At 43.2% G+C, this 25668-nt stretch overlaps 1 protein-coding gene across 1 annotated transcript in view; it reads right to left on the reverse strand.

The window, feature by feature from the left end:
- BAIAP2L1 (BAR/IMD domain containing adaptor protein 2 like 1) overlaps positions 1–14580 on the reverse strand; it is an 80606-nt gene extending 66026 nt beyond the window's left edge. Inside the window, exon 1 of the mRNA XM_080940536.1 lies at positions 14360–14580. Within this exon, the coding sequence (XP_080796662.1) occupies positions 14360–14410 (51 nt within the window). The 5' untranslated portion in view covers positions 14411–14580. The remainder of the gene's footprint in view (positions 1–14359) is intronic.
- Positions 14581–25668: the final 11088 nt, after the last annotated feature.

The following is a 25668-nucleotide window of genomic DNA, read 5'->3' on the forward strand; positions in this document are numbered from 1 at the left end:
GTGAGAGAGTAAGCAGTGTGTGTGTGTGAAGTGTATGTGAGAGAGAGCAATGTGTGAGGGAGAGAAAGAGAGAGAGGGCACACAGGCATGAGAACAACCTCAGGCATTCCTTCGGTGCTGTCCACCTCACTCACTCATTCATTCATTCATTCATACAGTCTGTCACTAGCCTGGGGCACATGATCAGGCTAGAAAGTTGGTCAGAGAGCACCCAAAATATACCTGTCTCTGCTTCCCCAGTGCTGGCATTAGAAGTATGGGCCACCATGCCTGATTTTTTTTTTTTTTTTTCTTTAATGTGTGTTCTGGTGATCAAACCTAGATTCTCAAGCTTGCCTTTTGAGCTGTTTCCACAGTTCAAATCAGATGTCTCAAGATGAGGTCACCTGCTATCCTTAGTGAACACTGGTTTAGGATGAACAGAAAGTATTTTCAGTCTATAAAGTGTTTATGCCCATGTCAATCTCTGCAGCAATTGCCTCTGCCAGAGCAAAAATCAATTTGGCCCATTAGCAAAAAATGATAGCACATCCATTTTGAGACAGATCTGCTGGATTAGCATCTGTCTTTCCAGCTAAGGGTGGAGAAACATTTGTTTCCAGGAAAATAAAACCTTATGTGTCCTTCTGTAAAGGGGATTTCCATAGGAAATATCCAGCCCCAAAGAAAATCCTCTATTGCTCATTCATTATGACTTCAATGTCATTTTCCCTTCTTCCATAGACCAGGTTTTGGTTACACAGAATTATTTCTGCCAAAGTAATTCTTTAGAGTACAAAGGTCATGTAGGAGGGCCTATAGGCTCACACGGATCTGTCCCTAGCTACATAGCTCGAGTGACAAGAAGCTACTGGGACAGTGGACAGCCCTGTTGGTTGTAGATTGGCACTTAAGGAAGTACCTATTAATTCCTGTGATCCCCAATAATCAATCAAAAAATCAGAAGCCAGTGTGATCACCCAGAACACAAGGTCAATACTGTAAGGCTCGACCCAGTTTCTATGAACTACTATTCTACTGTCCAAACAACTTTGGGGGATGGGTATATAGTTCAGCTGTACAGTGCTTGCATACCATGCCTTGTCCAACCACACAGCATAAGTGGAGTGGTGTAGGCCTATAATTCCAGCACTTGGGAAGTGGAGGCATTATTTTACAGAGCATTAAAATCAGCATGCTATAACCTAGGTTCTCAATTATTAAAAAAACAAAAACAAAACCATGGGAGATGTGGAGGTGAGCATCTGTAATTCCAGCACTAAGGAGGTAAAGGAGGCAAGAGAATCATGGCAAGCTCAAAGCTGCATTTCTATATACTGTAGGTTCCAGGAGTTAGGAACACATAGTAAGACCCTGGCTAAAAAGAAAGAAAAAGGCTGGTGAGAGAGCTGGGCAGGTAACGGTGCTTACAACCTGAAGACCTGAGTTTGACCTCTGGGATCCACATGGTACACGGAGAGAAACAACTCCCAGAGGTTGTCCTCTGATAACACACACATACACGTGCATGCATACATGTGCGTACACATGCACACACAGTGGCATGCTTCTATTCACACATATGATTTAAATGAAAAACAGGAACAACCAGAAAAACAGACAAACACGGAAGGATATAGAGTCAGCTGTGGTGGTGCATGCATGTGGTTCAGAGCCAGCCTGGGCTAGTAAGCCAAGTCCCCGAAACAAAAATTAAATAACCAACGTAACTTGGAGAGGCATGCATGGGTATTCTGATTTCATAGCCATCCGAGGTAAAGCAAAGAATAAAAAGATGACTGACACCTCATTCTAAGACTGGAAAACTGCATTCTACTGTAAACATTAGAGTTCAATATTTGTGTCAGAGAATTATTCTAAGCTTCATTCCCCATGGTTCAAGTACAGGTGGTTATATTAAGTTTTAGTTTGGAAGATTCAATAATGCTATGTAACCACATATAACTATAACTATATATTTGGCCCACTGGACAGGGATTTTGGAACCCTGCTCCAGACTTCAGCCAACTTTTAAGAGTATGAACTTCAGAGAAGGCTAGTAGTATCTATGCCTAAAATAAAAAGGACTCAAAATTCCAACTGCAATAGTAGTCTCTATTATTGCCTGACTTGCCAAGGTTTGTTTTGTTTGAAAGAATGAAAGTTTCCAGCCTCCTAGTCTAAAGTACAGTACTGTCAGTCAGACAACTTCAAATGTGAAAGGAACATTGGAAAGTATGCCTTTGCTTTTGCTACCTTCCAGAGAAACGGGAATGAAGGGATCCTGGCAAAACTGTGGAGAATGTGTGCACTTAAATTTCATTCTGCTACTCCATAAAGTTCTCCCACTGAGATATTTAAAACATCATTAAAAACTAGGCAATCGTGTACCCTTTATTAGCCCACACCGAGCTTGGCCCTATGCTAGGTCCATTCATCTACAAAGATGGAAGAGCGAAGACAGTTGCATTGCTTGATAGAGAGACAGGCATTAAAAACACAAAGGCAATTCAGATGGAAGAGAAAAACAAAACAAGCAAGTGCTGGGCTGGGAGATGGTTCTTGTGGTGCAAGAAAGACCTGAGTCTGAAGCCCTGAAACCAACATGAAGCCAGTTGTGCAGTGTGGGCATCTGCAATCCCAGCGTTCTCCTAGGAGACAGAGTTTCTTAAGCTTCCAGGACAATTCGCTTGGCCTACACAGTAGCAAAACAACAAAGACCTGTCCCAAACAAGGTGAAAGATCAGGACAAATGGGAGGCTGTCCTCTGATCTCCATGTGTGCTGTGGCAGGCACACACTGGACTCACTCACGTGCACAGGTCCAAGCTTACACACACTGCATACACACAAATATTTTAAGTGTTATTCTCATATCATTTTGGCATGCATATTGTTTTGAAATATATAATTTCATTATATAGAAAAGGTATATATGGAGCCAGTGAGATGGCCCAGCCAGTAAAGGGGCTTACCACTAAGCCTGATAACCCTGGCACCCTGAGTTTGATCCCTGGGACCAACAAACTGGAAGAAGAGAACCAACTCTAGAATATTACCCTCTAACCTCTAAAAGTGTGTCACTGCATTATGCATATACCCCCAAATAATTTATTAAAAGGTAGACATTAAAGGAATAGTAATTGAATAATTCCTGGGTTTAGAGAAACTGCCAATGAAAATATACTCTGAAGAAGTACCTAGACCATGTGGTTAAGTGGTCTAGCCTGCATGCTTGCTGCTTGTTTTTTCTGCTTATTGGTTTTAGAAGGTATGTCCTGGGATTAAAAAGCAAGCAATAAACCAGGCAGCACCCAGGAGGCAGAGGCAGGAGGATTTCTGTGACCTTCAGGCCAGCAAGAAAGGCAGACAGTTAAAAACAATAGATCTGCAGGAAAGGCTGGTTTATATGCTAGGCTGAAATTTGTTTAGAAATTCCCCTAAAATACTTAACAGCAACAGGAACTTTATCGGATCAAAGTACGCTCATTTCATACAAGCATTGTTTGTTGTTTTAAGTTTACCAGTTCCTTCCAAATACCATTTTTATCTGTGAAATAACTCTAGTGAGTCCCTATCAAACAGGAAGATCATTCTCATGTGCACTGAAATTGTACTCCTTGTAATTAGAGAAAAATAAGTCAGTTTATGATCTTTACTTATATTCTCAGACTGAAGGACGAGAAATAAGAATCTCTTTAAAATATATGCTTTTTTTAGGTGTATGTGCATGCACGTGTGTCTGAGTGTGAGCATGTGCATGTGAATGTGGCTACCACAAAAATCAGAGGTTGTTTGATCCCCTGGATCTGGAGTTACAGGTGGTTGTGAGCTACAAGTGTCTGACTCAGGGGTAAATACTGCTGAGAATGGATGAGGCTGTCAGGTTATCCATAGTACTGAAGAAATCGAAAGGAAGAAAAAGATAAACAAGGGAACAGAAAGGCAGTGCCCCTCTAGGACAAGTCAAGGAAACCACAGATGGCCAAGGGCTGAGGCTGGGAGAGTGACATACTGGCAATGTTGTTCTGTCGTTAGGTACACAGACCACACTGCTTTATTCTCCACTGTGGTTTCTGTGGTGACCACAGAGCCTGGGCACAGCTGTGGGACTGCAGAAAATAGCTGAAGAAAGTATGGATGATCGTGGTAAGCTTGGCCGACGCATAGCGGATAACAGGTGCTTGAAACAAGGCAGTTGTTTATTGTCCCCACTGTCTCAGTCCCCTATTTTCCTACTTTGTCATTTGAGGATATTTTCTGTTCAGTAGTGAACTGTCCATTACCCACAGTCTCAGGAGTCAGTGTCTGATAAGCATCTGAAAGGGACAGGAATGTCTGTACCTTTCTGAGTAAGCCAGAGGGTCCGCTCTGCACTTAGAGCATCGGTTGTCTGGCCTGTCATCTGTCCTCACCTACACACTTACCACCCTGGGTGGTGTGCTCTAATCAGATGAACTTCCCCATACTTTTTTACAGGTTATCACTAGCTTTGAATCTGTCCAGGACATAGCTGAACCTAGGAAGGAATCAACTGCTGACAACAGGAAAACTCTTAAGACAATCTCAAGAATTGTACTTTGAGTGTTTTTCAGTGTTTTAATTTCTGTTGCAACTGTAGTTTCAGATTAGTAGGCATAGCAAATGCATCCCTGTATGTGAAACTTAAGAGAAAAAAATCTTAAGGCTTTACCTTTAAAGGCTAACTTGCAAAACAGGAGCAAGTACCAAGTTTTACTACAGTTCTAATATATTTAATTGAAATGGAATCGATGTATCCATTTCTGCTTATTTTTGGTGAAACATAAAAGTAACAACTTCAGGGCTACAGAGATAGTTCAGTCGGTAAAGGCCTTTGCCTTTAAGCCTGCTAACCCTAACCCAAGCCAAAATTAGTCCCACATGGTGGAAGAAACAGTTCCTACAAGTTGCCTTCTGACCTTGACATTTTCTGAGTCTGAGTGCGCTTGCAAACACAAACACACACACACACACACACACACACAAAGTAAATAATCCAGAAGAGGTATTTGTGTGTGTGTGTGTGTGTGTGTGTGTGTGTGCGCAGATGTACATGTGAGTGCAGTGACTATGGAGCCAAAAGATTTTGTTGGCTCCTCAGGAACTGGAGTTACAGGCAGCTGTGTCCTGGGAGCTAGGAATCCAAAACTAAAGACTCTGGAAGGACAGTGTTGCTATTATCTTCTGAGCCTTCTCTCCAGCCCAGGGATTGTTACTGCTTGGGAATGTTCAGTCTCCAAAGAACCAAATAAATAAGTCAGTTGAAGAAACAAACAGGAGGCATCTCAACCCCCTGCTGTTAGGGTCAAATGTGCAGCTCCCCAGGCTGTAAACAACCGCTTAGAGCTCTAAGGTTTGCTCATCTATTTTACTCCCTGTTTTGGGAACTTACTGGCAACATTTTTTCCTAAAGAGAAAACTGCAACATTTTATCTCATTGCACTGGTCTCACCTTTATCTACAAAGATCAGAGTTAACTGTTACAACTACTGACTAACCAGAAAGAGAAAGTAGAGAAACAGAAAATACGGAATTAAGCCTGATGAAAATAAGAACAGAAGCATACAGGTCTGAATGTTCACAATGCCATGATTACTCTGCTAAATACTCATAAATTCCAAATTATAAATTATACTAATAATGGTAGACATGAGATCTCAGGTGTTCTAGACAATGTCCATAATCTATACATTGTTGATAGGTATGTTTTTCTGCTACAAATACATGAAATCTCTCTGGATTTAAAAAAATTTAAAAAAAAGGAAGTGGTTTTAAAATATCTCTGTAACTAGCTAAGAGTTCTGTGTAAGGTGTACTCATACAATGCAAATTTCAGTATTATTATTTGGCGCATATTTTCTTTAAAATGCAGCGAACCTTGGACCACAGCTTCCTTTTGGGAATCTAACTTTCGGAAATCAACTTGGATTGGGGCAAAGCTTTATCTGCAGCCACTGCAGTGTCTTAATAGCAACCTACTGGCAATGATCTATATCTAACAGCAGGGCTGGATCAATAACTTGTGATGAAGAGCTTTAGAATACTGCGGAGTCATCAAAATGGTGAAGCACCAAATACTGACATGGAACTATGTACTGAGAAGAGTTGACTACAAGAGTTAGTGTTCTCTCTGCATCATGAGATTCGATATGACTTATTAGAAGTCTCATAAAAATTTTGGAAATATTCTGCCATCAGAGGAAAAATTATTTTCAAAATCCTTTAAGTTGACTAATATATACAAACACTGAGGGAAATGCAGAAAATTATACTTTTCAGGACTTGCTCTCAAGCATATACAATTACAGTGCAATCAGGATAAAGACTAGAATTAAAAAGAACATTTCTGGCCAGGTGTGGTAGCACATGCCTTTAATCTCCGATTCTGAGGCCGGCCTGGTCTGCACAGGGAATTCTAGGCCTGTCTAGGATTACACAGTGAGACTGTCTCAAAACAAGCAAGCAAACAACCTGCCACCAAGCAAAACATTTCCAGGACTACAGAGATGGCTTATTTGGTACAGTAACTACCCAGCAAGCATGAGAACCTGAGCTGGGATCCCTGGCACCATGTAAACACGAAGTGTGGCAGCCATGTCTATAAACCTAGTTCGGGAGGTGGAGACCCAGGGACAAGAGTGTCTTTAAAGCTCACTTGTCAGCTAATTTAACATGATCAGTGAGCTCCAGGTTTAGTAAGAAACCCTGTCTTTTTTTTCTTTTTTTAAAGATTTGTTTATTTTATGTATATGAACACACTGTAGCTGTCTTCAGATAGCATCAGATCCCATTACAGATGGTTGTGAGCCACCGTGTGTTTGCTGGGATTTGAACTCAGGACCTCTGGAAGAGCAGTCAGTGATCTTAACCACTGAGCCATCTCTCCAGCCCCAAGAAACCCTGTCTTAAATAAAGTCTGTACATTTCCAAGGAAAGTTACACAGAAAGAAAAAGGAACTCTCACTAAAACTCAACTAGCAAGAAAACCCAATTGACTGTAACTCTAAATCTGTTCCAAGTAGTCCAGTGCATTTAAATAGAACTTATCTAGGTCTTGGACATCTCTTCCACAATAAAACTTTTTAAAGTGTTCGCCATGACAGTGTAGAGTCTAATAACGTTAGTTTTGGTTCAGTGACAACCATAACGACACATCCTGAGACCTGGAATCCCTAGATCCTGATTCTGTCTCTGACAATGTGTCCCCTTACCAGTTCCATAGGAGGCTGTAGGCTGATGATCTATACAGATCAACAGCAGGCCTGGTGCAAACATATTGAAAGTCAATTTTTCGTTTACACACACCTATCGGAGAGTAAAGATGAAGAAAGACCAACAGCGATATCATAGGCTGCTTGAAGGGAAGTTGGGAGCAGTCAGCTAGCACAATCACTGTGGAGAATCGCTCAGTACTTCTTACTAAATCTCAAGATCCAAATGCTTTACACTTAGTCCTGTACTCCTGCGTGCACACCCAAGAGATATGAGGGCCTGTGGCTATCAGTCACAGACCAGAGTGTTGTAAGGTATCACTTGTTTCATTCTGGAGAAGCTTGAAAACAACCCACATGTTTTATGTGATATGTCTCGATGGTAAAATACCAATCTGCAACAAGAATGAGTAACAGTTACCACCACCGTGGATGAATCTGATAACCATGCTGGGTAAAGGGCAGAGAAAACAGCAAAGACCATTACAGGTGGGAGAGTGGTACCCACACTGGTACGGTGACAGAAGGAAGCAGAGGGCAGTCCAGTGCGGCTCATCAGAGTCTGCTTCTTCATCTGGGTGCTGCTTACATAGTGTTTAGTTTATTCAGTGTCATGCACTACATACACTGAAGCACATTTCCATTCACTTCACATCCCAATATGTCTCCACTCCTTCCCCTACTCCCCCTACCCTTCTCCTGAGAAGGGGAGCTACCCCCCCCCACATCAAGTCAACCACATATATGTCTACATAAATTGTACTTCAATAAAAGTTTTACAAATAAATGTATTTCCCGGTGTCACAGGTAAGTTACGTCAATGTTGATGTAGTTTTTACTTGGCAACTATAGAATAAATATCCACATAGAATGCTGAAGAAACAAACAAACCAAGTCCTTACAATTTTGTGCACAGTAGGTTTCCTTTGCAGGTCTGTGCAAGGCCAGAGTTAATGTTAAGTGCTGAAAAATATTCACAAATCTAAACCTTTAAGCTAACTGAAACTCAGAGAGGGTGCCCTTGGTCTAAGTGGGCCCAGCTTCCCTCGCTGTACACTGAAGGATGCTGCACACTGAAGGATGCTGCACACTGAAGGATGCTGCACACTGAAGGATGCTGCACACTGAAGGATGCTGCACACTGAAGGATGCTGCACACTGAAGGATGCTGCACACTGAAGGATGCTGCACACTAAAGGATGCTGCACAGCCATGTTAGCATGGGTGCAAAACTGCTTAGCAACAAAAAAGTGCTTTAATAGCAAAAAGCAAACTACTGCTTGTTTGCTTTATATCTTTTCTTAACCACACAACACATGAGATCGCTGGACCATTCCCATTTGTATTTGACACCTGGCAGCTCTTCCTGCTGTTCCCTGGCACAGTGTTCTGACACCCCCTTTTCAGCCACTGGATAACTAACGGCAAGTTGTCTAGACTTCTGCAAATCTCATTCTATCTTCAGGATACCTGGAAAAAGTTATAGGAAAAGATAGACATGCCAAATAGTGTAAAAACTTGAGAATAAATACACAAATACACCTCAGAGATCAGTTGTTGCTTTTACTTTTTAAAAACAGCTGATTTTTTAAAAAGAGATGTACTTTTATTTATATGGTATATGTGTGTGTGTGTGTGTGTGTATGTATGTATGTATGTATGTGTGTGTGTGTGTGTGTGTGTGTGTGTGTGCAGGTGCCCAAAGAGGCCAGAGGGGACATGGGGTCCCTTGGAGCTGGAGTTGCAGACAGTTGTGATCACTCAGCATGGGCGCTGGGATCCAAACTTGAGTCTTCTGGAAAAGCAGTTCACACCTTAATCGCCAAGCCATCTCTACAGCACTTGCTTTTTACTTTTCTGAGATAGTGTCTTACTCTTTGGCCCAGGCTATTCTTAATTCACAGCAGTTCTCCTGCCTTAGCCTCCCAAATGCTGTGTTCAAAGGGATAGCCCAGTACACTCAACTGGGAAGGGTCCTTATAAAGGCATTTCAAAGCTTTACATGTGGATTTCACTATACACTCTGGAGACCTGCTTTCCCTTACACAACCCCCATTAAACTCAAGCTGAGAAGAAAAACAAGGAAGCACATGTCCTGATGGCTTGCTCTACTCAGCAAAAGAACAAAAGCATCTCAGTTTCTTACTTTAAGGTTTGTTCAAGAAACATGTCTAAGATAAACGAATTTCCAGAAAAGAGAAAATTTCAGTAAATTATCAAAGTGGATTTGTTGTGTACATCTCTTGGTCACCAGAAACTGAATCTCTAGTCAGAGGCTAAGGGAATAAGTGGCTGAAGCTGGTCACTCAGACTCGAGGCCTGTTTCTCAATTTTAAGATGGTTGGTGCTGAGGTTAAGAGCATCAGCTGCTCTTCGAGAGGACCTGGTTCCCAGTACCCACATGGTCGCTCACAACTGTCTCTAACACAACATTCTCACACAGTCATACATGCAATACACCTGAAATTAAAAATAAATCTCAGCAGTTTAGAGCACTCACTGCTCTTGCAGACAAGCAGGGCTCAACTCCAGGTATCCACAAGGGAGCTCAAACTGCCAGTAACTTCTGACACCATCTTCTAGCCTTAAGACACTAGGTATGCATGTGATGCACAGATATACGAGCAAGTAAACACTCACACACATAATATGAAATGTAAATAGATCTTTAAAACATAGTAATAAAGAATCCATGTCTACCCGTGGAGGTAGATGTGGTGAAGGGAGGGAGCAGAGATCCGAACACAGGATTAAACACTTAAATTGATTAAATGTGCCGTGGTTCAACAAATGCACCTTCGTACCAGGAACTGTTCTAGGTGCTTGAAATACAACAAAACAAAGGTATTTACCTTGAGCAGCTCACATTCCCGTTGGGGAAGAGAGATGAACAAACACAATGAGCAAACATATCATGCAGTATATCTTACAGTTGTAAATTTTATGGGGGAAAAGGCAAAGTAGCTTAAGGTGGGGCTCGAAGACAGATTGGTAATTTAAAGAGAGTTAAATGAATGGCCCTTCTTGAAAACACTGACATTTCCTGACTGCTTTATATGAAACATTTCATTGTATTATCTTCCCCCTTGAGATGCAGTCTTATTGTGTTGCCCTGACTGCCCTGAGCTCACTTTACAAACCAGGCTGTGCTTGAACTCACAGAGATCCATTTGCCTCCCTGTCTCCTGAGTCAGAGGGGGTGGGGAATGACTCAGTGGCAAAGTGTTTTTCTACAAGCATAATGAGAACTTTAGACTCCCAGCAAGCATGTAAAGAGTTAGAGGAGGCAGTGTGTGCCTGAGATCCCAGGACTGGTGAGTCAAAGGCCGGAGTGTATGTGGGGCTCACTAGCCAGCCAGCCAGTCTAGCCAATATGGTAAACTTTCAGAGTTCAGCGAGAGTTCATATCTCAAAAATAAGGTGGAAAGTGATTGAGGAAGACACTTGATGCAGCCCCTTGTTCTCCACCACCTACACACCTGTACACACGTGTACACACACACACACACACACACACACACACACACACGTATGTACGTGCGCCACTTTCAATTGTTTCCTGGTATTTTGTGAAGATTGAAAAGAATTACAATCTTAGAACTTTTAAAATTATGGTTGATGCTAAATGTCTGTTCTTTTTTTTAAATCTATTATATATTTGGTTTTGATTGTTCTAGAGTTATCATTTACTTTTCATTCTCTTAAGTTGTACCTATGTGTGCATATGAGCCCTCAGAGACCAGAAGCATCAGGAGATATAGGCACCTGGAAGCCATCCTCCATGGGTGCTGGGGACAGAATTCAAGTCCTCTGGAAGAGCAGTAAATGCTGACCTGCCTCTCCAGCTTCCCTAAGTTGTATACACTACATCCTAGTTCTCTAATAGAACGTATCTCTCTATGTTAGTGCCACTGGATAAAGACTGTATCTGTGGTCCTTTCCCTCTTTCCTTTGAGAATGTCCTGTTCCTTCTTCACTCATAACACAGGTAGTGGTATCCTTGAGTGATACCACACCTATTCTTTCTTAACCCCCTAAGACTTTAAAATCCTAACTGCTAGGAAGGTTGTGGTTCCTCTTAAGCAAAGGTTTTTGAACTTTACTTCATCCTTATCCACTAAAGCATGCTCTTATCAGAAAAGCAAGCAAAAATCACAAGAAAGCTTTTGAGGGCAAATTACAGGCACACTACAGACTAAGCCTGGGAAGGAGATTGGTATCTTTGACTAAACTCAAATTATCAACAGTACTTTTTCTTTCTGGGATCATCATTATGCTATTTCTTTATGAAATAGTACAGCATAACATCCTTCTGAGAGTGAGCATGGATATCTGGTAACCATTTGTCTAAGTACACTTTTTAAAAAACTACGCTAGTGAATAAATATATGCCTTAGGATATCTGATACTGCTTTACCAACCTCCCATCGCCCCAAAGAATTTACTCCTTTATTTAAAAGACATTTGAGTATTAAAAAACAACACACACACACACACACAACTAAAACTCAAAGAGGCAAGACATGAAATCTCATTTGCGGGTGGCCTTTATAAATGCACTTGGTTGTGTTTCTATGAGTAAAATATTGTAGACTGCCGGGTAACAAAAAGAAATCTGTTTTTAAAAGAATGCCATTCACCAACCTTGCCAGTAGAATTTTTTGTAATATTGCTCTTAAATTGTTTTTAGCCTTGATTATAATAAAAGACTTTTCAGGTTTCCAGTCTCCCCCATAAATGTAAATTTAAGTGTGCATGTCCTTAGAGTCAAATTATGGGCTAGAAGCCTCCACTTTGTTTTATAGATATAGAAACCTCCTGTCTAGTGCTATGATTTTCTTAAATCCCATTAACTCCACATAAAAAAACCTGACCCCAAGATGTTAACAAGAAAATGCTGGTTAAAATCAATTTGACATTTAGCAAGCTTTTGAAATGTTTCAACACTTGGGAATGGAAACCAAAATCACACTGGTCTCCGACCTTCAATCTATTATAACTTTTCAAAACTGAAAATGAACTAGTATGGTAGTGTACACTTTCAATCCCAGCGCTGGGGAGGCTGAGGCCAGCCTGGGATACATAGTGAGTTCACGGGGAAGCTGACCTAGGTTACATACACAAGTGTCTCAAAGAAAAAAAGAATAAGGGAAAACAACAAACATCTGTAGTGCTTTAACCCCAGCCCTTGGGAGGAGGCAGAGGAAGGCGGACTTCTGAATCTGATGCCAACCTGGTCTACCTATCAAATTCCAGGCCAATTAGGGCTACATAGTGAGACCCTGTCTCTAAATAAAGAAAAACAAAACATCCCCCAAAAGACTTACTATGCGGGTAACCAAAACAACAAAATCTACAATTTTCCTCTTGTTTCATTTCTGTGGGTAAAAAGACCTGCCAAGGTGGCTCATATTTGTGGTACTGTAATCTGCCTGCCCACACCCCAACCAGAGGTGAGAAAAAGAGCAGTTTACTTAGGGCATCTGATTGCTTGTCTCAAGTTGACATTCTCTTCCCAGACCAGTAAGATAAACAATCAGTTGTGTTTGAGAAACTTTACTGCGCCTGTGTTTTCCACTGAAGCAGATGCTCGGATTCCACACATGAGCTACAATAAATAACCTCCATTCCTCAGTTACGACTTCCCCTTGACTATCACCTGAGTACCTTTGTCTCTTCCACACTACAGCATTCTGTTTCCCCACTTTAGCACCCCACACCTCCATCCAGTCCCGCCCTCTTCAGATCATTTAAGTACGAACAATGCCAATCCAAATATAAGGCTTACATTCAAATCCCTAGCATTTCTAAAAATTGTCATTTAATAAAGGAAACACACCAAATAGGAATAGGTTTTGGTCACAGTTGTGAGCTTCTAAAATCATAACACAGTCTACTTTGTCTATCTAGACTAAGTGTTATAGTACACATGGAGGGGTGGATACATTTTGGAGCCACAGTGGATTCTGAAAATATTTTCATACTGCTTTAAAATGATTTTCCAGCAACTCTGATTTCAGGAACTCAGACCTTGCAAATCTAGAAACTCAATTGGGGGGGTGGGGGTGGAGGGAAGGAATCTAGAGAAATGACCAAAGAGTGGGTTTTAATCATGACTACAAATAAATTTAGAGAACTTTAAATCTCAGGGGTTCAATAGACCTAAGTGGAATTAAAACAAAAGTTGTTTTGTATTCTATTAATAGCAGATGATTAAACACATATCTCATTTCAAATGGAATTCATTTATAAGTACTTAAACTTACTAAACTGGCCATTAATCCCATGTCTGTTTCTGGAAAAATTCTCTCACATAACATGCAAGTTAAGCAACCAATCACCACAGGTTCTGTCAGCTTAAGTCAATCCTTATTAAAATCTCAGTGCTCTCTGACTCCAATAACCTCCCCAAATCATCAACGTAGAAAAAGTCCAACTGCGGACGAACATGTTTATATATAGAGATGTATAAAACTGTCAAAACACTAAAAAAAGGGTAATCAAGGGAAAAGTCAAATCGAATTCAAAAGCTACTGTACGAAAGAGTCCAAGAGGGGGAAGGCGTTTCAAGTCTTCCCAAGAGCAGATTCCCTAGCAGCTTAGAAAATTCCCAGAGCCGAGGGAGCCAGGCTCACCTGGCGATGGATTCCTAATTACGGAGGAGTTTCTCCCCTACATTCTTGAGCGCTTTCTTCTCTCCGAGGAAACTCGAGCTTGTCTCTTTTTTTCTCTCTCTCTGATCTGGGGAGGATTTAGCCCCAGCGGTCAGACCAGCACAGTCACTGATTACAAAGAGAAGTTGAAGGAGGACAAGAACCTCTCCTGGACCTCGCAGATTGCCGTCCACGTCTCCAATCCCCTTCCCCCAACACGGGGAATGTAGGGTCCCTGGGAGTCTCCGAGAGCCCAAGGGGAAAGGGGAGACCCTTATCCTGTAAAGTCCCCACGTTATCTCAAAAGTGAAAAAGAGTCTCGAATCGCCTACCCCGCTGGCGACAATGGTCAGCTGCTTGGCGGGGCTCACGTTCCTGGCCTCGAATCCTGGAGTCCCCAGGTCTCTGGGCCTCCCAGCCTCCGCCCTCAGCCTGGAACCACAGGTTTCCGGACCTCCTTTCTCCGGTCTCGAACTCCGCGAAGTCCCGCACTTACCCGGTACGTGTTCTCCGTGAGCCGGTTCACCTCCTCCGGCCCCCGAGACATGGCTGCAGCCTCCGAGAGGGCGAGCGCGGGACTACGCGGCGGGGCCTCGTGGCCGTCCCTCCGGGCGGCGGGAGCGCCTAGGACTTGCGACTGAGCGGCCCTCGGGAGTCGGCCGCCGCCACAGCTGTCAGCCGGAGAGAGCCTGTGCGCGTCTCCGCTGCCAAAAATGTCAAAACTTTGCGGCGCTTCGGTCTGGGAGAAGCTGTGAGGTAAACGTAGCCTGCCGCGCCTGGGACTAGCAAAGGGACGGGCAGCCCCACCTGAGGCGGGCGGGGTGGGCGGGGCTGAACGGCCAGAGGGCGGGACAGCCCCACCTGAGGTGGGCGGGGTTTGGGCAGAGTGAGCTGGAGTGGGCGGGGCAGAGGTGGGAAGGACGATCTGTTCGGGCAACGTGGGGGTGGGGGGGTGTGAGGGGGAAAACAGGGAAGAGACTTGTTGCGCTAGGTAGGCGTGGCCTAGAGGCTTGCTAAGCAGAGCAGAAGCCCGGCCAGCGCACAGGACTGATTGGCCCCAGCTGAGGCGGTGGAGCCGGGGTGAGGGTTGAGAGGCCAACGGGAGGGAGAAGCCAAGTGGAGGGGACGCGCCCCTACCTCGCCTGAAATGGGCTGGTGGGCGTGGCCTAGATGGCGGATGGGCGTGGCCGAAACAGATGGGACAGAGGGAACGAAGTAGCTCTAGCTGGGTCGGCTAGAGTGGCCCGGCCGAGTTGAGCCGGTGGGCGCGGTCCAGCCTACTGATGGGCGGTGCAGAAGCGAGGATGGAGTGGTTTGGGCAGCCCCAGGGTCTTCCTCGTGGTGGGCGAGGCTGAAGCAGTGAGGTGGGTGGAGTGTACCCTCGAAAAGGTTCTAGGACCAGTGGGCCCAATGGACCAGGCCATCTCTCCTAAGGCTTGGGGATGGAGGTAATACCTTGATGTGCCCTCTTCCGGCCCTCCCACAATTCCAGTCTAGCCCCCTACATTGTGGTGTCTTTTAGAAGAGGATCTGGAGCTTCTAGGTCTTAGGTCTAGTGTCCACCACAAGGTGCTGGCCCTGAAAGCTCGAGGCCCACATCCTCCACAGGTGAATCCTCCAAGCTCTCTGCCTTTGAGCAACTTCCACATACCTCATACGAATCAATTTCCCTGACTGAAGGTACGATTTTGAAAGTTCCGGGGTGTCAAAAAAAAAAGGTAACTAATGTCCAGAACTGATTACTGGAATAACAGAACATTAAGAATAAGTTAAAATCCCATGCCTTACAAATGTGTAAATCACAAGACTGTGTGTGTGTGTGTGTGTGTGTGTGTGTGTGTGTTATAAGAAGTAAACCTTGGTGTCATTTCTCAGCCGATATACTTTTAATTTTTTTTTTTTTTTTTTTTTGAGACAGATTCTCACCGAAGAAGCTAAATAGGATAGACTGATAGCTATCAAGTCTCCACAAAGCCCCATGGATTCATCCACCTGTCTCCCAATTACCAGAGCATATCTGGTTATATGTAGCTTTTTACATGGGTTCTAAGGATCGAATTCAGGTCCCAATGTTTGCACCACAAGCGCTTTACAGACTGACCCATTTCCTCAGACCCCTGGTCAGCTGAGGCATTTAAGATGTCTGTCCTTCCATCTTGTAGAGGCTATGTAGGTTTGTCTTTCCTGGCATGTCTGTACTTTTTAAAAATTTTTATTTTATGAGTAAGCTACTTTGACTGCATGTATATGCCTGGTGCTCTCAGACATAAGAAGAGGGCTCCAGATCCCCTGAGACTTGGGTTACAGAAGATTGTGACCATTGTGTGGGTGCTGGGAAACAGACCTAGGTCCTCTGGAAGAACAGCTATTGTTCTTAACTACGGAGCCATCTCTCCGGCCCCTTCTGGTGCTTCCTGTTCTTTACCTGTTGTTTACCCCAGTCACACCCAACTCAGCTCTGGACATGTCCTGCAGTGCATATCTAGGACTGAGGTGACCCAGACTCCAGGGCCACAACAGATTTCCCCTACCAGGGCATACACTCAGCATCCAAGACTTGGACTCGGCAAGAGTGGGCGAGGCCTAACTTTTAAGAGCTGTCTAAGTACAATAGCTTTGTTTATAAGTTCTTAGGATATGAAGCTTCTAAACTGCTCTGGGATAAAGTTCACTGGGAAATACACACAAAGAAAACACTGTGCCTCAGATGGAAACACTGAAAGTATGGGATGCCTCTGGACTTAGAACAGACACAAGCACTTGGACTCTGGGGCAGTCTTATCATGTTTTGCAAGCTATAAAACATACCTGGCTTGGAAACCAAATGGTGGTGTGTGTTACGTATTGGAGGAAATAACACCTCAGCCTAGGTTGTAGGCAGTGGGAGAAGCTACCCATTTCTTTAAAGGATCTTCAGGGGCTGGCTCAGAAAATGTGCCAACTGGGGTTCACTTGTCATACATGGGGTGGTAAGCAGTACTCTATAATTATCGTCATTACATATTAGGGTTCACCAAGTGAGTCTGCTGGCTTTCATTTGAACTTGAAAACTTCCTGTGTTTCCTTGGCAGATCACCTTTTGGTCTCAGAACCTCTTTCTGTGTCTTCCTTCTGATGAATGAGGTCATTTCACCCTCCACTGCCAGGCAGTCATCCGAGGAGCTGGAAAGAGAGCAGAGGCTTAACCTTTAACACCCCACAGCTTGGCAGCACCAGCTCCAAGCCAGAGAAGACAGTTTAACAAGCCCTCATAAAGCCAGTGAGGATCTCAGATGGCCCAGTTAGATCTCCGAGGTTGGAATTTGATCAGAGATTGGAGTTCTTGATTGTATGCAAATCTTTGCATTGATTATCTGGCCTTATCAAACTTAACTTTATGGAAATAACTTCCTACTTATGATCTTCCTGCTTCCTGAAAATCCTTTTTGAATGGCCAGTTTATATATATATATATATATATATATATATATATATATATATATATATATATTTTTTTTTTTTTTTTTTCTCTAACAGTGCTAGGAATAGAACCCAAGACCTTGCTAATGCTAGGTATATGTTCTACTGCTAAGCCATGCCCTTGGCCCTCATGGGGGGGGGGGATTCTGGCTGGGCAGGTACTTAACTACAAAGCTATAACTGGAGTAAGAAAGGTCAGTTTTAAATTTGTTCAGGCATCAAGCATAAGGCTTGCAGTCCCAGCTCCAGGCTAGGCACATCAATACCTCGGAGGTCTTTGTGGAACAAAAGAGCAAGTGGATAATCAATTCTTTTCTTAGTGCCAGATATTCTAAGTATATGTGTCCATGGCAGTGGTGGGGTTGATGAGACCCTGGACTCATCTTTTAATGCAAGTGCAGAAGGCAGAATTAAGGGTTGAGATGAAAGCTGTAATAGAGCTCGATCATGTCCACAGGCGAAAAGGTGGGCTCAATCTCAAAACCTCCATTTGGACTCAGTACAGGTGTACACACACCCTGGAGAGCCCATGAGCTCTTAGATGTTTTTGGACTTTAGGTGCTCATCGAGAATGGAAGAAAGTGGATCGATAGAATGGTTTGACTCAGAAGAAGGTAAGGAAGGCATACTGGGCACCACTGCATTGCTTCTCAGTACAGTTAAGTGCTGAGAAATCCACCTTCCCCCTTCTAGCCATCTAGCCTCTTACTGTCTTAGCAAAACACGTCCCCAGGGTCAGCGAACCACTGCCTCCTCTTCTGGCTCTTGCTTCAGTTAAGTAATCAAGTGTCCTGTTTATGTTGCCATAGTTTGTAAGATGCAATCTTTGGACCTAGGAGATGGCTCAGTGGGTAAAATGCTCATCTTGCAAACTTGAACATTTGAGTTAGGATAGCTGGCACCTACACACATGCACACACACACACACACACACACACACACACACACACACACAAGCCAAACTTGAGTGTGGGGTCAAATGTCTGTAATCCCAGGTTCGGGGGTAGGGGTGGGTTGGAAGAATGTCAGGAGGATTCATGGGGTTCCTTGGTTAGTTAGGCAAGCCTAGCTGAAGTCAAAGTCAAGGTTCAGTGAGAGACCTGGTCTCAAAAAATAAGGTGGAAATTGTTTGAGGAAGACATCTGATGTCAACCTCTGCCGTCCACATCTGCACATGTGGGTATACATACCCACATATGCATGCACACACAGGCATACAACAGACATTCACTCTAAAGATACAGGTGCAAGTGACAATGCCAATGAGACTTTTTAAATTACTTTATTTTTATTTATATGTATGTATGTGGGGTTACCCTTGAAGGCCTTCAGTTGTAACTTGGAACTGCAGTTATAAGTGGCTACGTGCCACCTGGTGTGGGTGCTGGGAACCAAGCTCGTGTCCTCTGTAAGAGCAGCAAAGACTCTGAGCCATTTCTCCAGCCTAGACCACCAAATATTGATCACTGCAGTCAAAACAAGCTGGTTGGGCTTCCCTTAAACTTCCTGCACAGTTGCGCAGGGCCTCTCTGCCTCTGGAGTTTTGTGCAGTGTAGAATTAATTCCACAAGGCTTTCTAACCAGAGAGATTGCTGTTGAGCACAGTGGTTAGGGGTGAGCTCCTGTGGGGAAGCAGCCTCTGTACAAGAGTTGAAAACTGCCATTTTCTTGGAAAGAAGGGCTGGCCATTTTGTGTGTTCTCTTCTTCAATGTGCCCACCTTGTTCCTGTTGTAGGGTTTCCACTAGCTTTTCTCCTCACCTGGATTGTTCTCCGCCTTGGTCTCCTTGTCTCCGCTCATTTGGATTTCTGCCCAGATGCAGTTTCAGAGAGGCCATCCCTGACCATTCACCCAGAAGTAGTATTTTAGGCCTTTAGTAACAGAATGTTTGATTTCGATTCTGAAAATGATGATCTCAAGTTGGGACAGGCTGGGTGACAACGTACTCCCCAAAGAAGTCCCTGTATGAATCCTCTGGGTCAATGTTAACAAAAGCACTGTGACAAAAAGTGCTCTGCAAACATGATGAGTGTTCAGTGTGCACTTGTTAGTATGAATGTGTGCTCATGTGTGTATAGGAGTGCATGTATGTGTGTGTCCTTGTGTGTAGAGGCAAGAAGCTAGTGTCAGGTGTCTTTCCTCAATGTCTCCACATTATTTATTTATTTACTGATTTATTTACTGATTTGCTTCTTTGGAGTCTCACCAGATTCAAGGCTTATCAATTTGCCTAGACTGGGTGGCCTTCAAGAATTTACCTTTCTTCTCCCCTCCCCCCAGCACTGGGGTTACAGGTGCACACCACCATGCCTGCCTCTTTTACATGAATCTCGAGGAGCCTAAAGTGAGGTCCTCATGCATGACATGCCTGTGTATGTCTGGTGCATGGGTACGGACACACTGTGTGCACACGTGGAGGCCAGAGGTTGACACTGAACGTCTTCCCCAGTTGCTCACTACCGTGTTTTCAGGTTGACACTGAGTGTCTTCCCCAGTTGTTCACTACCTTGTTTTCTGTGATGGGCCACACAGCTTGAGCTGGACTGGCTGGTCCACAACCCTCAGGTGCCCTCGACTCTGCCTCCCCAGCAGCAGCATTGAATGTGCACCCCACAGCATTCCCATTTTCTCTTGGGTGCTGAGTCTGAACTCAGGTCTTCATGCTTGCACTGTAATCAGCCGAGACCTCTCCTTAGCGTATCCATTTATTAATGTATCCATTTCCAAACTCAGGCATGCCACTAAAGCATTTCTGAGCCATTCCGTCCATTACCTCAAATCTTTGTCACCAGAAGAATTCTGGACTGTCTAGCCTGCCAGAAACCTGAAAGGGCCCTTGTTATTTCCACTGGAGGTGGTGTGCGGAGTGATAAGTCCAGAATGCGAAGCTGAGGGGTCGGGTTTAGTGTGTGTTTCTCAGGACAGAGCAGCAGGCAAAGGATTCTTCACTTCTTGATCTTCAGATTCTCACTCCTGAAATAAAGCAGCTGGTCCTCATGTTGCTCTTTCCTCTCTGACTCTTTCTTTCTTCTTAGTCTCCTGTGCGGAGCTCTGACTGGGAAGTCTTTTGTCTCCGGCTGCCAGCCGACCTCATGAGAAGAGTCAGCAAGATAACCTGGACATTCTTCAGCTCCTCCAAGGTCAGGGAGGGAGAGGAGCTGGTCTCTCTTGACAATCGCTCTATGCTTTATCTTGTAGGGAAACAGCTTCCTGAATGTGTAGAAGCCAATCTTCGAGGCTTGACCTCATTCGCCTGGTCTTGAGATCAGTCCCCCGCCCCCGCATGGGAAAAAAAAAAAAAGGAGAAAGTTCTAGACGTTTTCTACTAAGTAAATATGTGTTCTATATTTATCAAGCTCCAAAGGTTGCTCAACTCTTGTAAACTCTCCTGCGGGGCCTTACAACCTCTCACATGCGCTTTTTAATTTTCCTAGCTGACTGAGAACAGTAAGTTCTGGAGCGATTGCATCTCTAGTGGGATTTTGATTGACACAACTGTCTTTGGCTTCCCAGAGCACAGTCTCTGGAGTGCTGGAATTACAGGTGTGTGTCACCATGTTCAATGAGCAAGGACATGAAAAATGATGACATGACGTTTTATTTTTCAGAAATCTATTGATCCAGGTAAACAGCCAACCTTCTTTCCCTTTCTGTATGCCAGAACGAAAGGCAACTGCTACCGCGCCCAGTTCCACTTTACTTTATGAGACAGAGTTTCTTGCTCAACCTGGAGCTCCTTGACTTGACTAGGCTGACCAGCAAGCTCCGGGGATCTGCTTGTTCCCACTCCTACAGTTCTGAGTTACAGACATGCGCTGTCCAGTTTTTATATGGCTCTAGGGATCTGAACTCAGGTCCTCACGTTTTTCCTGGCAAACCTCTTGCCATCTCCCAAACCCTGTTTAGTGTGCTTTTCAAGGTAAGCAAACACTAGTGACACAGGAGTCACTGAGGTTCCATTTGTCACCCACCTAATGACTCATCTGTAGTTGTACATGGCCTGTGGTTGTACATGTCTAGGATTCTAACGCTTGGGAGATGCAGACAGAAAGTACAAGAGTTCAAGATCATCTAGGGTTATATACACATATGTCTCATCAATCCCCACCACAAAAAAACCCCAAAAAACAAACAAACAAATAAAAATCCCTCAAAACTACCTTTGTGTTCATGCACCAGGCTGTTCTCTTTCAAGCTAGACATTGGCATTTCTGGCAAATTCCTTTTTAGAGGGTTCATTTCTCCAGGGACTATGGCCCTGAGCACCAACACCCCTCAACTCTGACTCAAAATTTCTGCAAACCCATAATGGCAATAAACAAGTGAACATTCTGCTAAAAGGGGGAGAAAAGACCAACCCCCATGGATCTTGTAATTCAGCAGAAAACACACATTTCCCCATTAGTGCGAATGCATATGATTATAAATAATTAAGCAAAACCTTGAGTCGCAATTTATGTGTTTCCTTTAAAAGTCCCCAACATATTGACATTGACCGAGAAGAGCAAGGATTCTTAGGAATCAATGGAGACTCTGCTGAGTAGGAGTTAGCCGAACGCACACGGGCTTTGCCAATTATTGTCCCATTGCCATCTATCTGATCATTATAAAAGTTTTAGCAGTAGTTTGGCGATAATGTCAGGAAGTACTGTGGGGCCAGAAATAGGAGCCATAAATTCATAGAGGAAAGAACTTTACTATTTTCATACCCATCACTAAGATGTATTCACCAATCGCAGGCACGCAGTGCGTGCGTTATTGGTGGCGTTTGAAGTCATTTAGAGTCTTTTTGTTGCTGTAGCATTAGTACGATCGGAAGCAGGAATAGGAGGTGCATCTGTTCTACTGTGGAGATAAAAATAATGTGCTTTTCTGGTCTCCTTGCTTCTAAGATGCATCTAGTCAAAGAGATGGTCAACAGTGATCTGCTTTCTAGGTCTTTCTAGAAAATGTGAGCATGTAAGCGGTAGTCACCCTATGGAAGCCCCAAGCAATAAACAAAATTAAGCACAAACGCAAGGAGATATTAGCAGGGTAGGGATACAGGTCAGTGGTAGAGCCCCTGCCTAGAATCCCCCAGTGAGGGGCTGGGGTGTGGCTCAGTGGTAGAGCCCCTACCTAGAATCCCCCAGTGAGGGGCTGGGGTGTGGCTCAGTGGTAGAGCTCCCGCCTAGAATCCCCCAGTGAGGGGCTGGGGTGTGGCTCAGTGGTAGAGCCCCCGCCTAGAATCCCCCAGTGAGGGGCTGGGGTGTGGCTCAGTGGTAGAGCCCCCGCCTAGAATCCTTCTGCGAAGGGCTTGGGACTGGTTCAGATTTAAGTACTTGTCTATCATTTGCAAGTCTCTGGGTTCAGTCCCTGGCACTGGAAAAATGAAACAAAAGAAGTAGAGACTAGCTAGCTGATTAGAGAGATGGGTTCAGGGAGTCCCACATACGGTAAGCTTTGAGTTTTCAATTCTTTAAAGCTAAAATATTCCTAAGTGACACATCTTACTATTCTTTGGAGCTGTGGGAATTGGTCCTAGGATTCCTGTGTACATTCAATTTCTTTTTTTTATTTTTAAAAATTTATTTATTTTATAAAATATTATTATAGCTCACAAAATTTGTTACATAATAATATGAGTATACATATTTTTTCCTTTTTCTAAGAAGTACTGAGGCTTCCACATTTTAACCTTCCTTCTTTTTGAGCTTCATAAGGTCTGTGAGTTGTTTCTTGGGTATCCAGAGCTTTCTGGGGCTAGTGTCCAGTTATCAGTGACTACATATCATCTGTGTTCTTTTGTGACTGGGTTACCTCACTTAGGATAATAGTCTCTAGTTCCATCCATTTTCCTAGGAATTTCATAAAGTCATTGTTTCTAATAGCTGAGTAGTACTCCACTGTGTAAATGTACCACACTTTCTGTATTCATTCCTCTATTGAAGAACATCTGGGTACTTTCCAGCTTCTGGCTATTATAAATAAGGCTGCTGTGAACATGGTGGAGCATGTGTCCCTGTTATATGTTGGAGCATCTTTGGGGTATATGCCCAGAAGTGGAATAGCTGGGTCCTCAGGTAGTAGTACTATGTCCAATTTTCTGAGGAACCACCAGACTGGTTTCCAGAGTGGTTGTACCAGCTTGCAATCCCACCAACAGTGGAGGAGTGTTCCTCTTTTGCCAGATCCCTGCCAGCATCTGCTGTCATCTGAGTTTTTGATCTTAGCCATTCTGACTGGTGTGAGGTGGAATCTCAGGGTTGTTTTGATTTGCATTTCCCTGATGACTAAGGACATTGCACATTTCTTTAGGTGCTTCTCAGCCATTCGGTATTCCTCAGTTGAGAAGTCTTTGTTTAGCTCTGTACCCCATTTTTAAATAGGATTGTTTGATTCTCTGAAGTCTAACTTCTTGAGTTCTTTGTATATATTGGATATTAGACCTCTATCAGATGTGGGATTGGTAAAGATCCTTTCCCAGTTTGTTGGCTGCCACTTTGTTTTCTTGACAGTGTCCTTAGCCTTACAGAAACTTTGCAATCTCATTAAGTCCCATTTATTGATCCTTGATCTTAGAGCATAGGCCATTGGTGTTCTGTTCAGGAAAATTTCCTCTGTGCCTATATGTTCTAAGGTTTTCCCCACTTTCTCTTCTAATAGTTTCCGTGTACCTGGTTTTATGTGGAGATCTTTGATCCAGTTGTACTTGAGCTTTGTACAAGGAGATAAGAAAGGATCGATTTGCATTCTTCTGCATGCTGACTGCCAGTTGAACCAACACCATTTGTTGGAAGATGCTGTCCTTTTTCCACTGAATGTTTTTAGCTTCTTTGTCAAAGATCAAGTGACCATAGGCGTGAGGGCTCATTTCTGGGTCTTCAATTCTGTTCCATTGATCTACTTGCCTATCTCGGTACCAATATTGTGCAGTTTTTATCACAATTACTTTGTAATATAGCTTGAGGTCAGGGATGGTGATTCTCGAAGAAGTTTTCTTGTTGTTGACAATAGATTTTGCTAGTCTAGTTTTTGTTGTTGTTGTTGTTGTTCTAGATTAATTTGGAAATTGCTCTTTCCAACTCTATGAAGAATTGAGTTGGAATTTTGATGGGGATTGCATTGAATCTGTAGATTGCCTTAGGCAAGATGGCCATTTTTACTATATTAATCCTGCCAATCCATGAGCATGGGAGATCTTTCCATCTTCTGACACCTTCTTCAATTTCCTTCTTCAGAGACTTGAAGTTCTTATACAAATCCTTCACTTGCTTAGTTAGGGTCACACCAAGGTATTTCATGTTGTTTGTGACTATTGTGAGGGTATCTTTTCCCTAATTTCTTTCTCAGCAAGTTTATCCTTTGAGTGGAGGAAGGCTACTGATTTGTTTGAGTTAATTTTATATCCTGCCATTTTGCTGAAGTTGTTTATCAGCTGTAAAAGTTCTCTGGTAGGATTTTTGGGGTCACTTAAGTAAATTATCATACCATCTGCAAATGGTGATATTTTGACTTCTTCCTTTCCAATGTATATCCCTTTGACTTCTTTTTGTTGTCTAATTGCTCTGGCCAGGATTTCCAGTACTGTATTGAATAGGTAGGGGGAGAGTAGGTAGCCTTGTCTAGTCCCTGATTTTAGTGGGATTACTTCAAGTTTCTCACTGTTTTGTTTGATGCTGGCTACTGGTTTGCTGTATATTGCTTTTACTATGCTTAGGTCTGGACCTTAGATTCCTGCTGTTTCCAAGACTTTTAACATGACAGGGCATTGAATTTTGTCAAATGCTTTCTCAGCATCTAGTGAGATGATCATCTGTTTTTTTTTTTCCTTTTGAGTTTGTTTATATGATGGATTATGTTGATGGATATTGATTATTTCCTGCCATCTACTCCTCTTTGGTGTATCTGCTTCTTTTTGTTCTAGAGCTTTCAGTTATGCTATCAAGCTGCTAGTGTATGTGCTTTCCAGTTTCTTTTTGAAGGCACTCAGAGCTATGAGTTTTCCTCTTAGTACTGCTTTCATTATATCCCATAGGTTTGGGTATGTTGTACTTTCATTTTTATTAAATTCTAAAAAATCCTTACTTTCTTTATTTCTTCCTGACCATGTTATTGTTGAGTAGAGCACTGTTCAGCTTCCATGTGTATGTGGGCCTTTTGTTGTCTTTGTTGTTATTAAAGACCAGCCTTAGTCCATGGTGATCTGATAGGATGCATGGGAGTATTTCAATCTTCTTATATCTGTTGAGGCTTGTTTTGTGACTGATTATATGGTCAATTTTGAGAAGGTACCATGAGGTGCTGAGAAGAAGGCGTATTCTTTTGTTTTAGGATGAAATGTTCTGTAGATGTCTGTTAATTTCA

The sequence above is a fragment of the Micromys minutus genome (assembly GCF_963924665.1).
Source record: "Micromys minutus genome assembly, chromosome: 29".
Taxonomy (NCBI): Eukaryota; Metazoa; Chordata; class Mammalia; order Rodentia; family Muridae; genus Micromys; species Micromys minutus.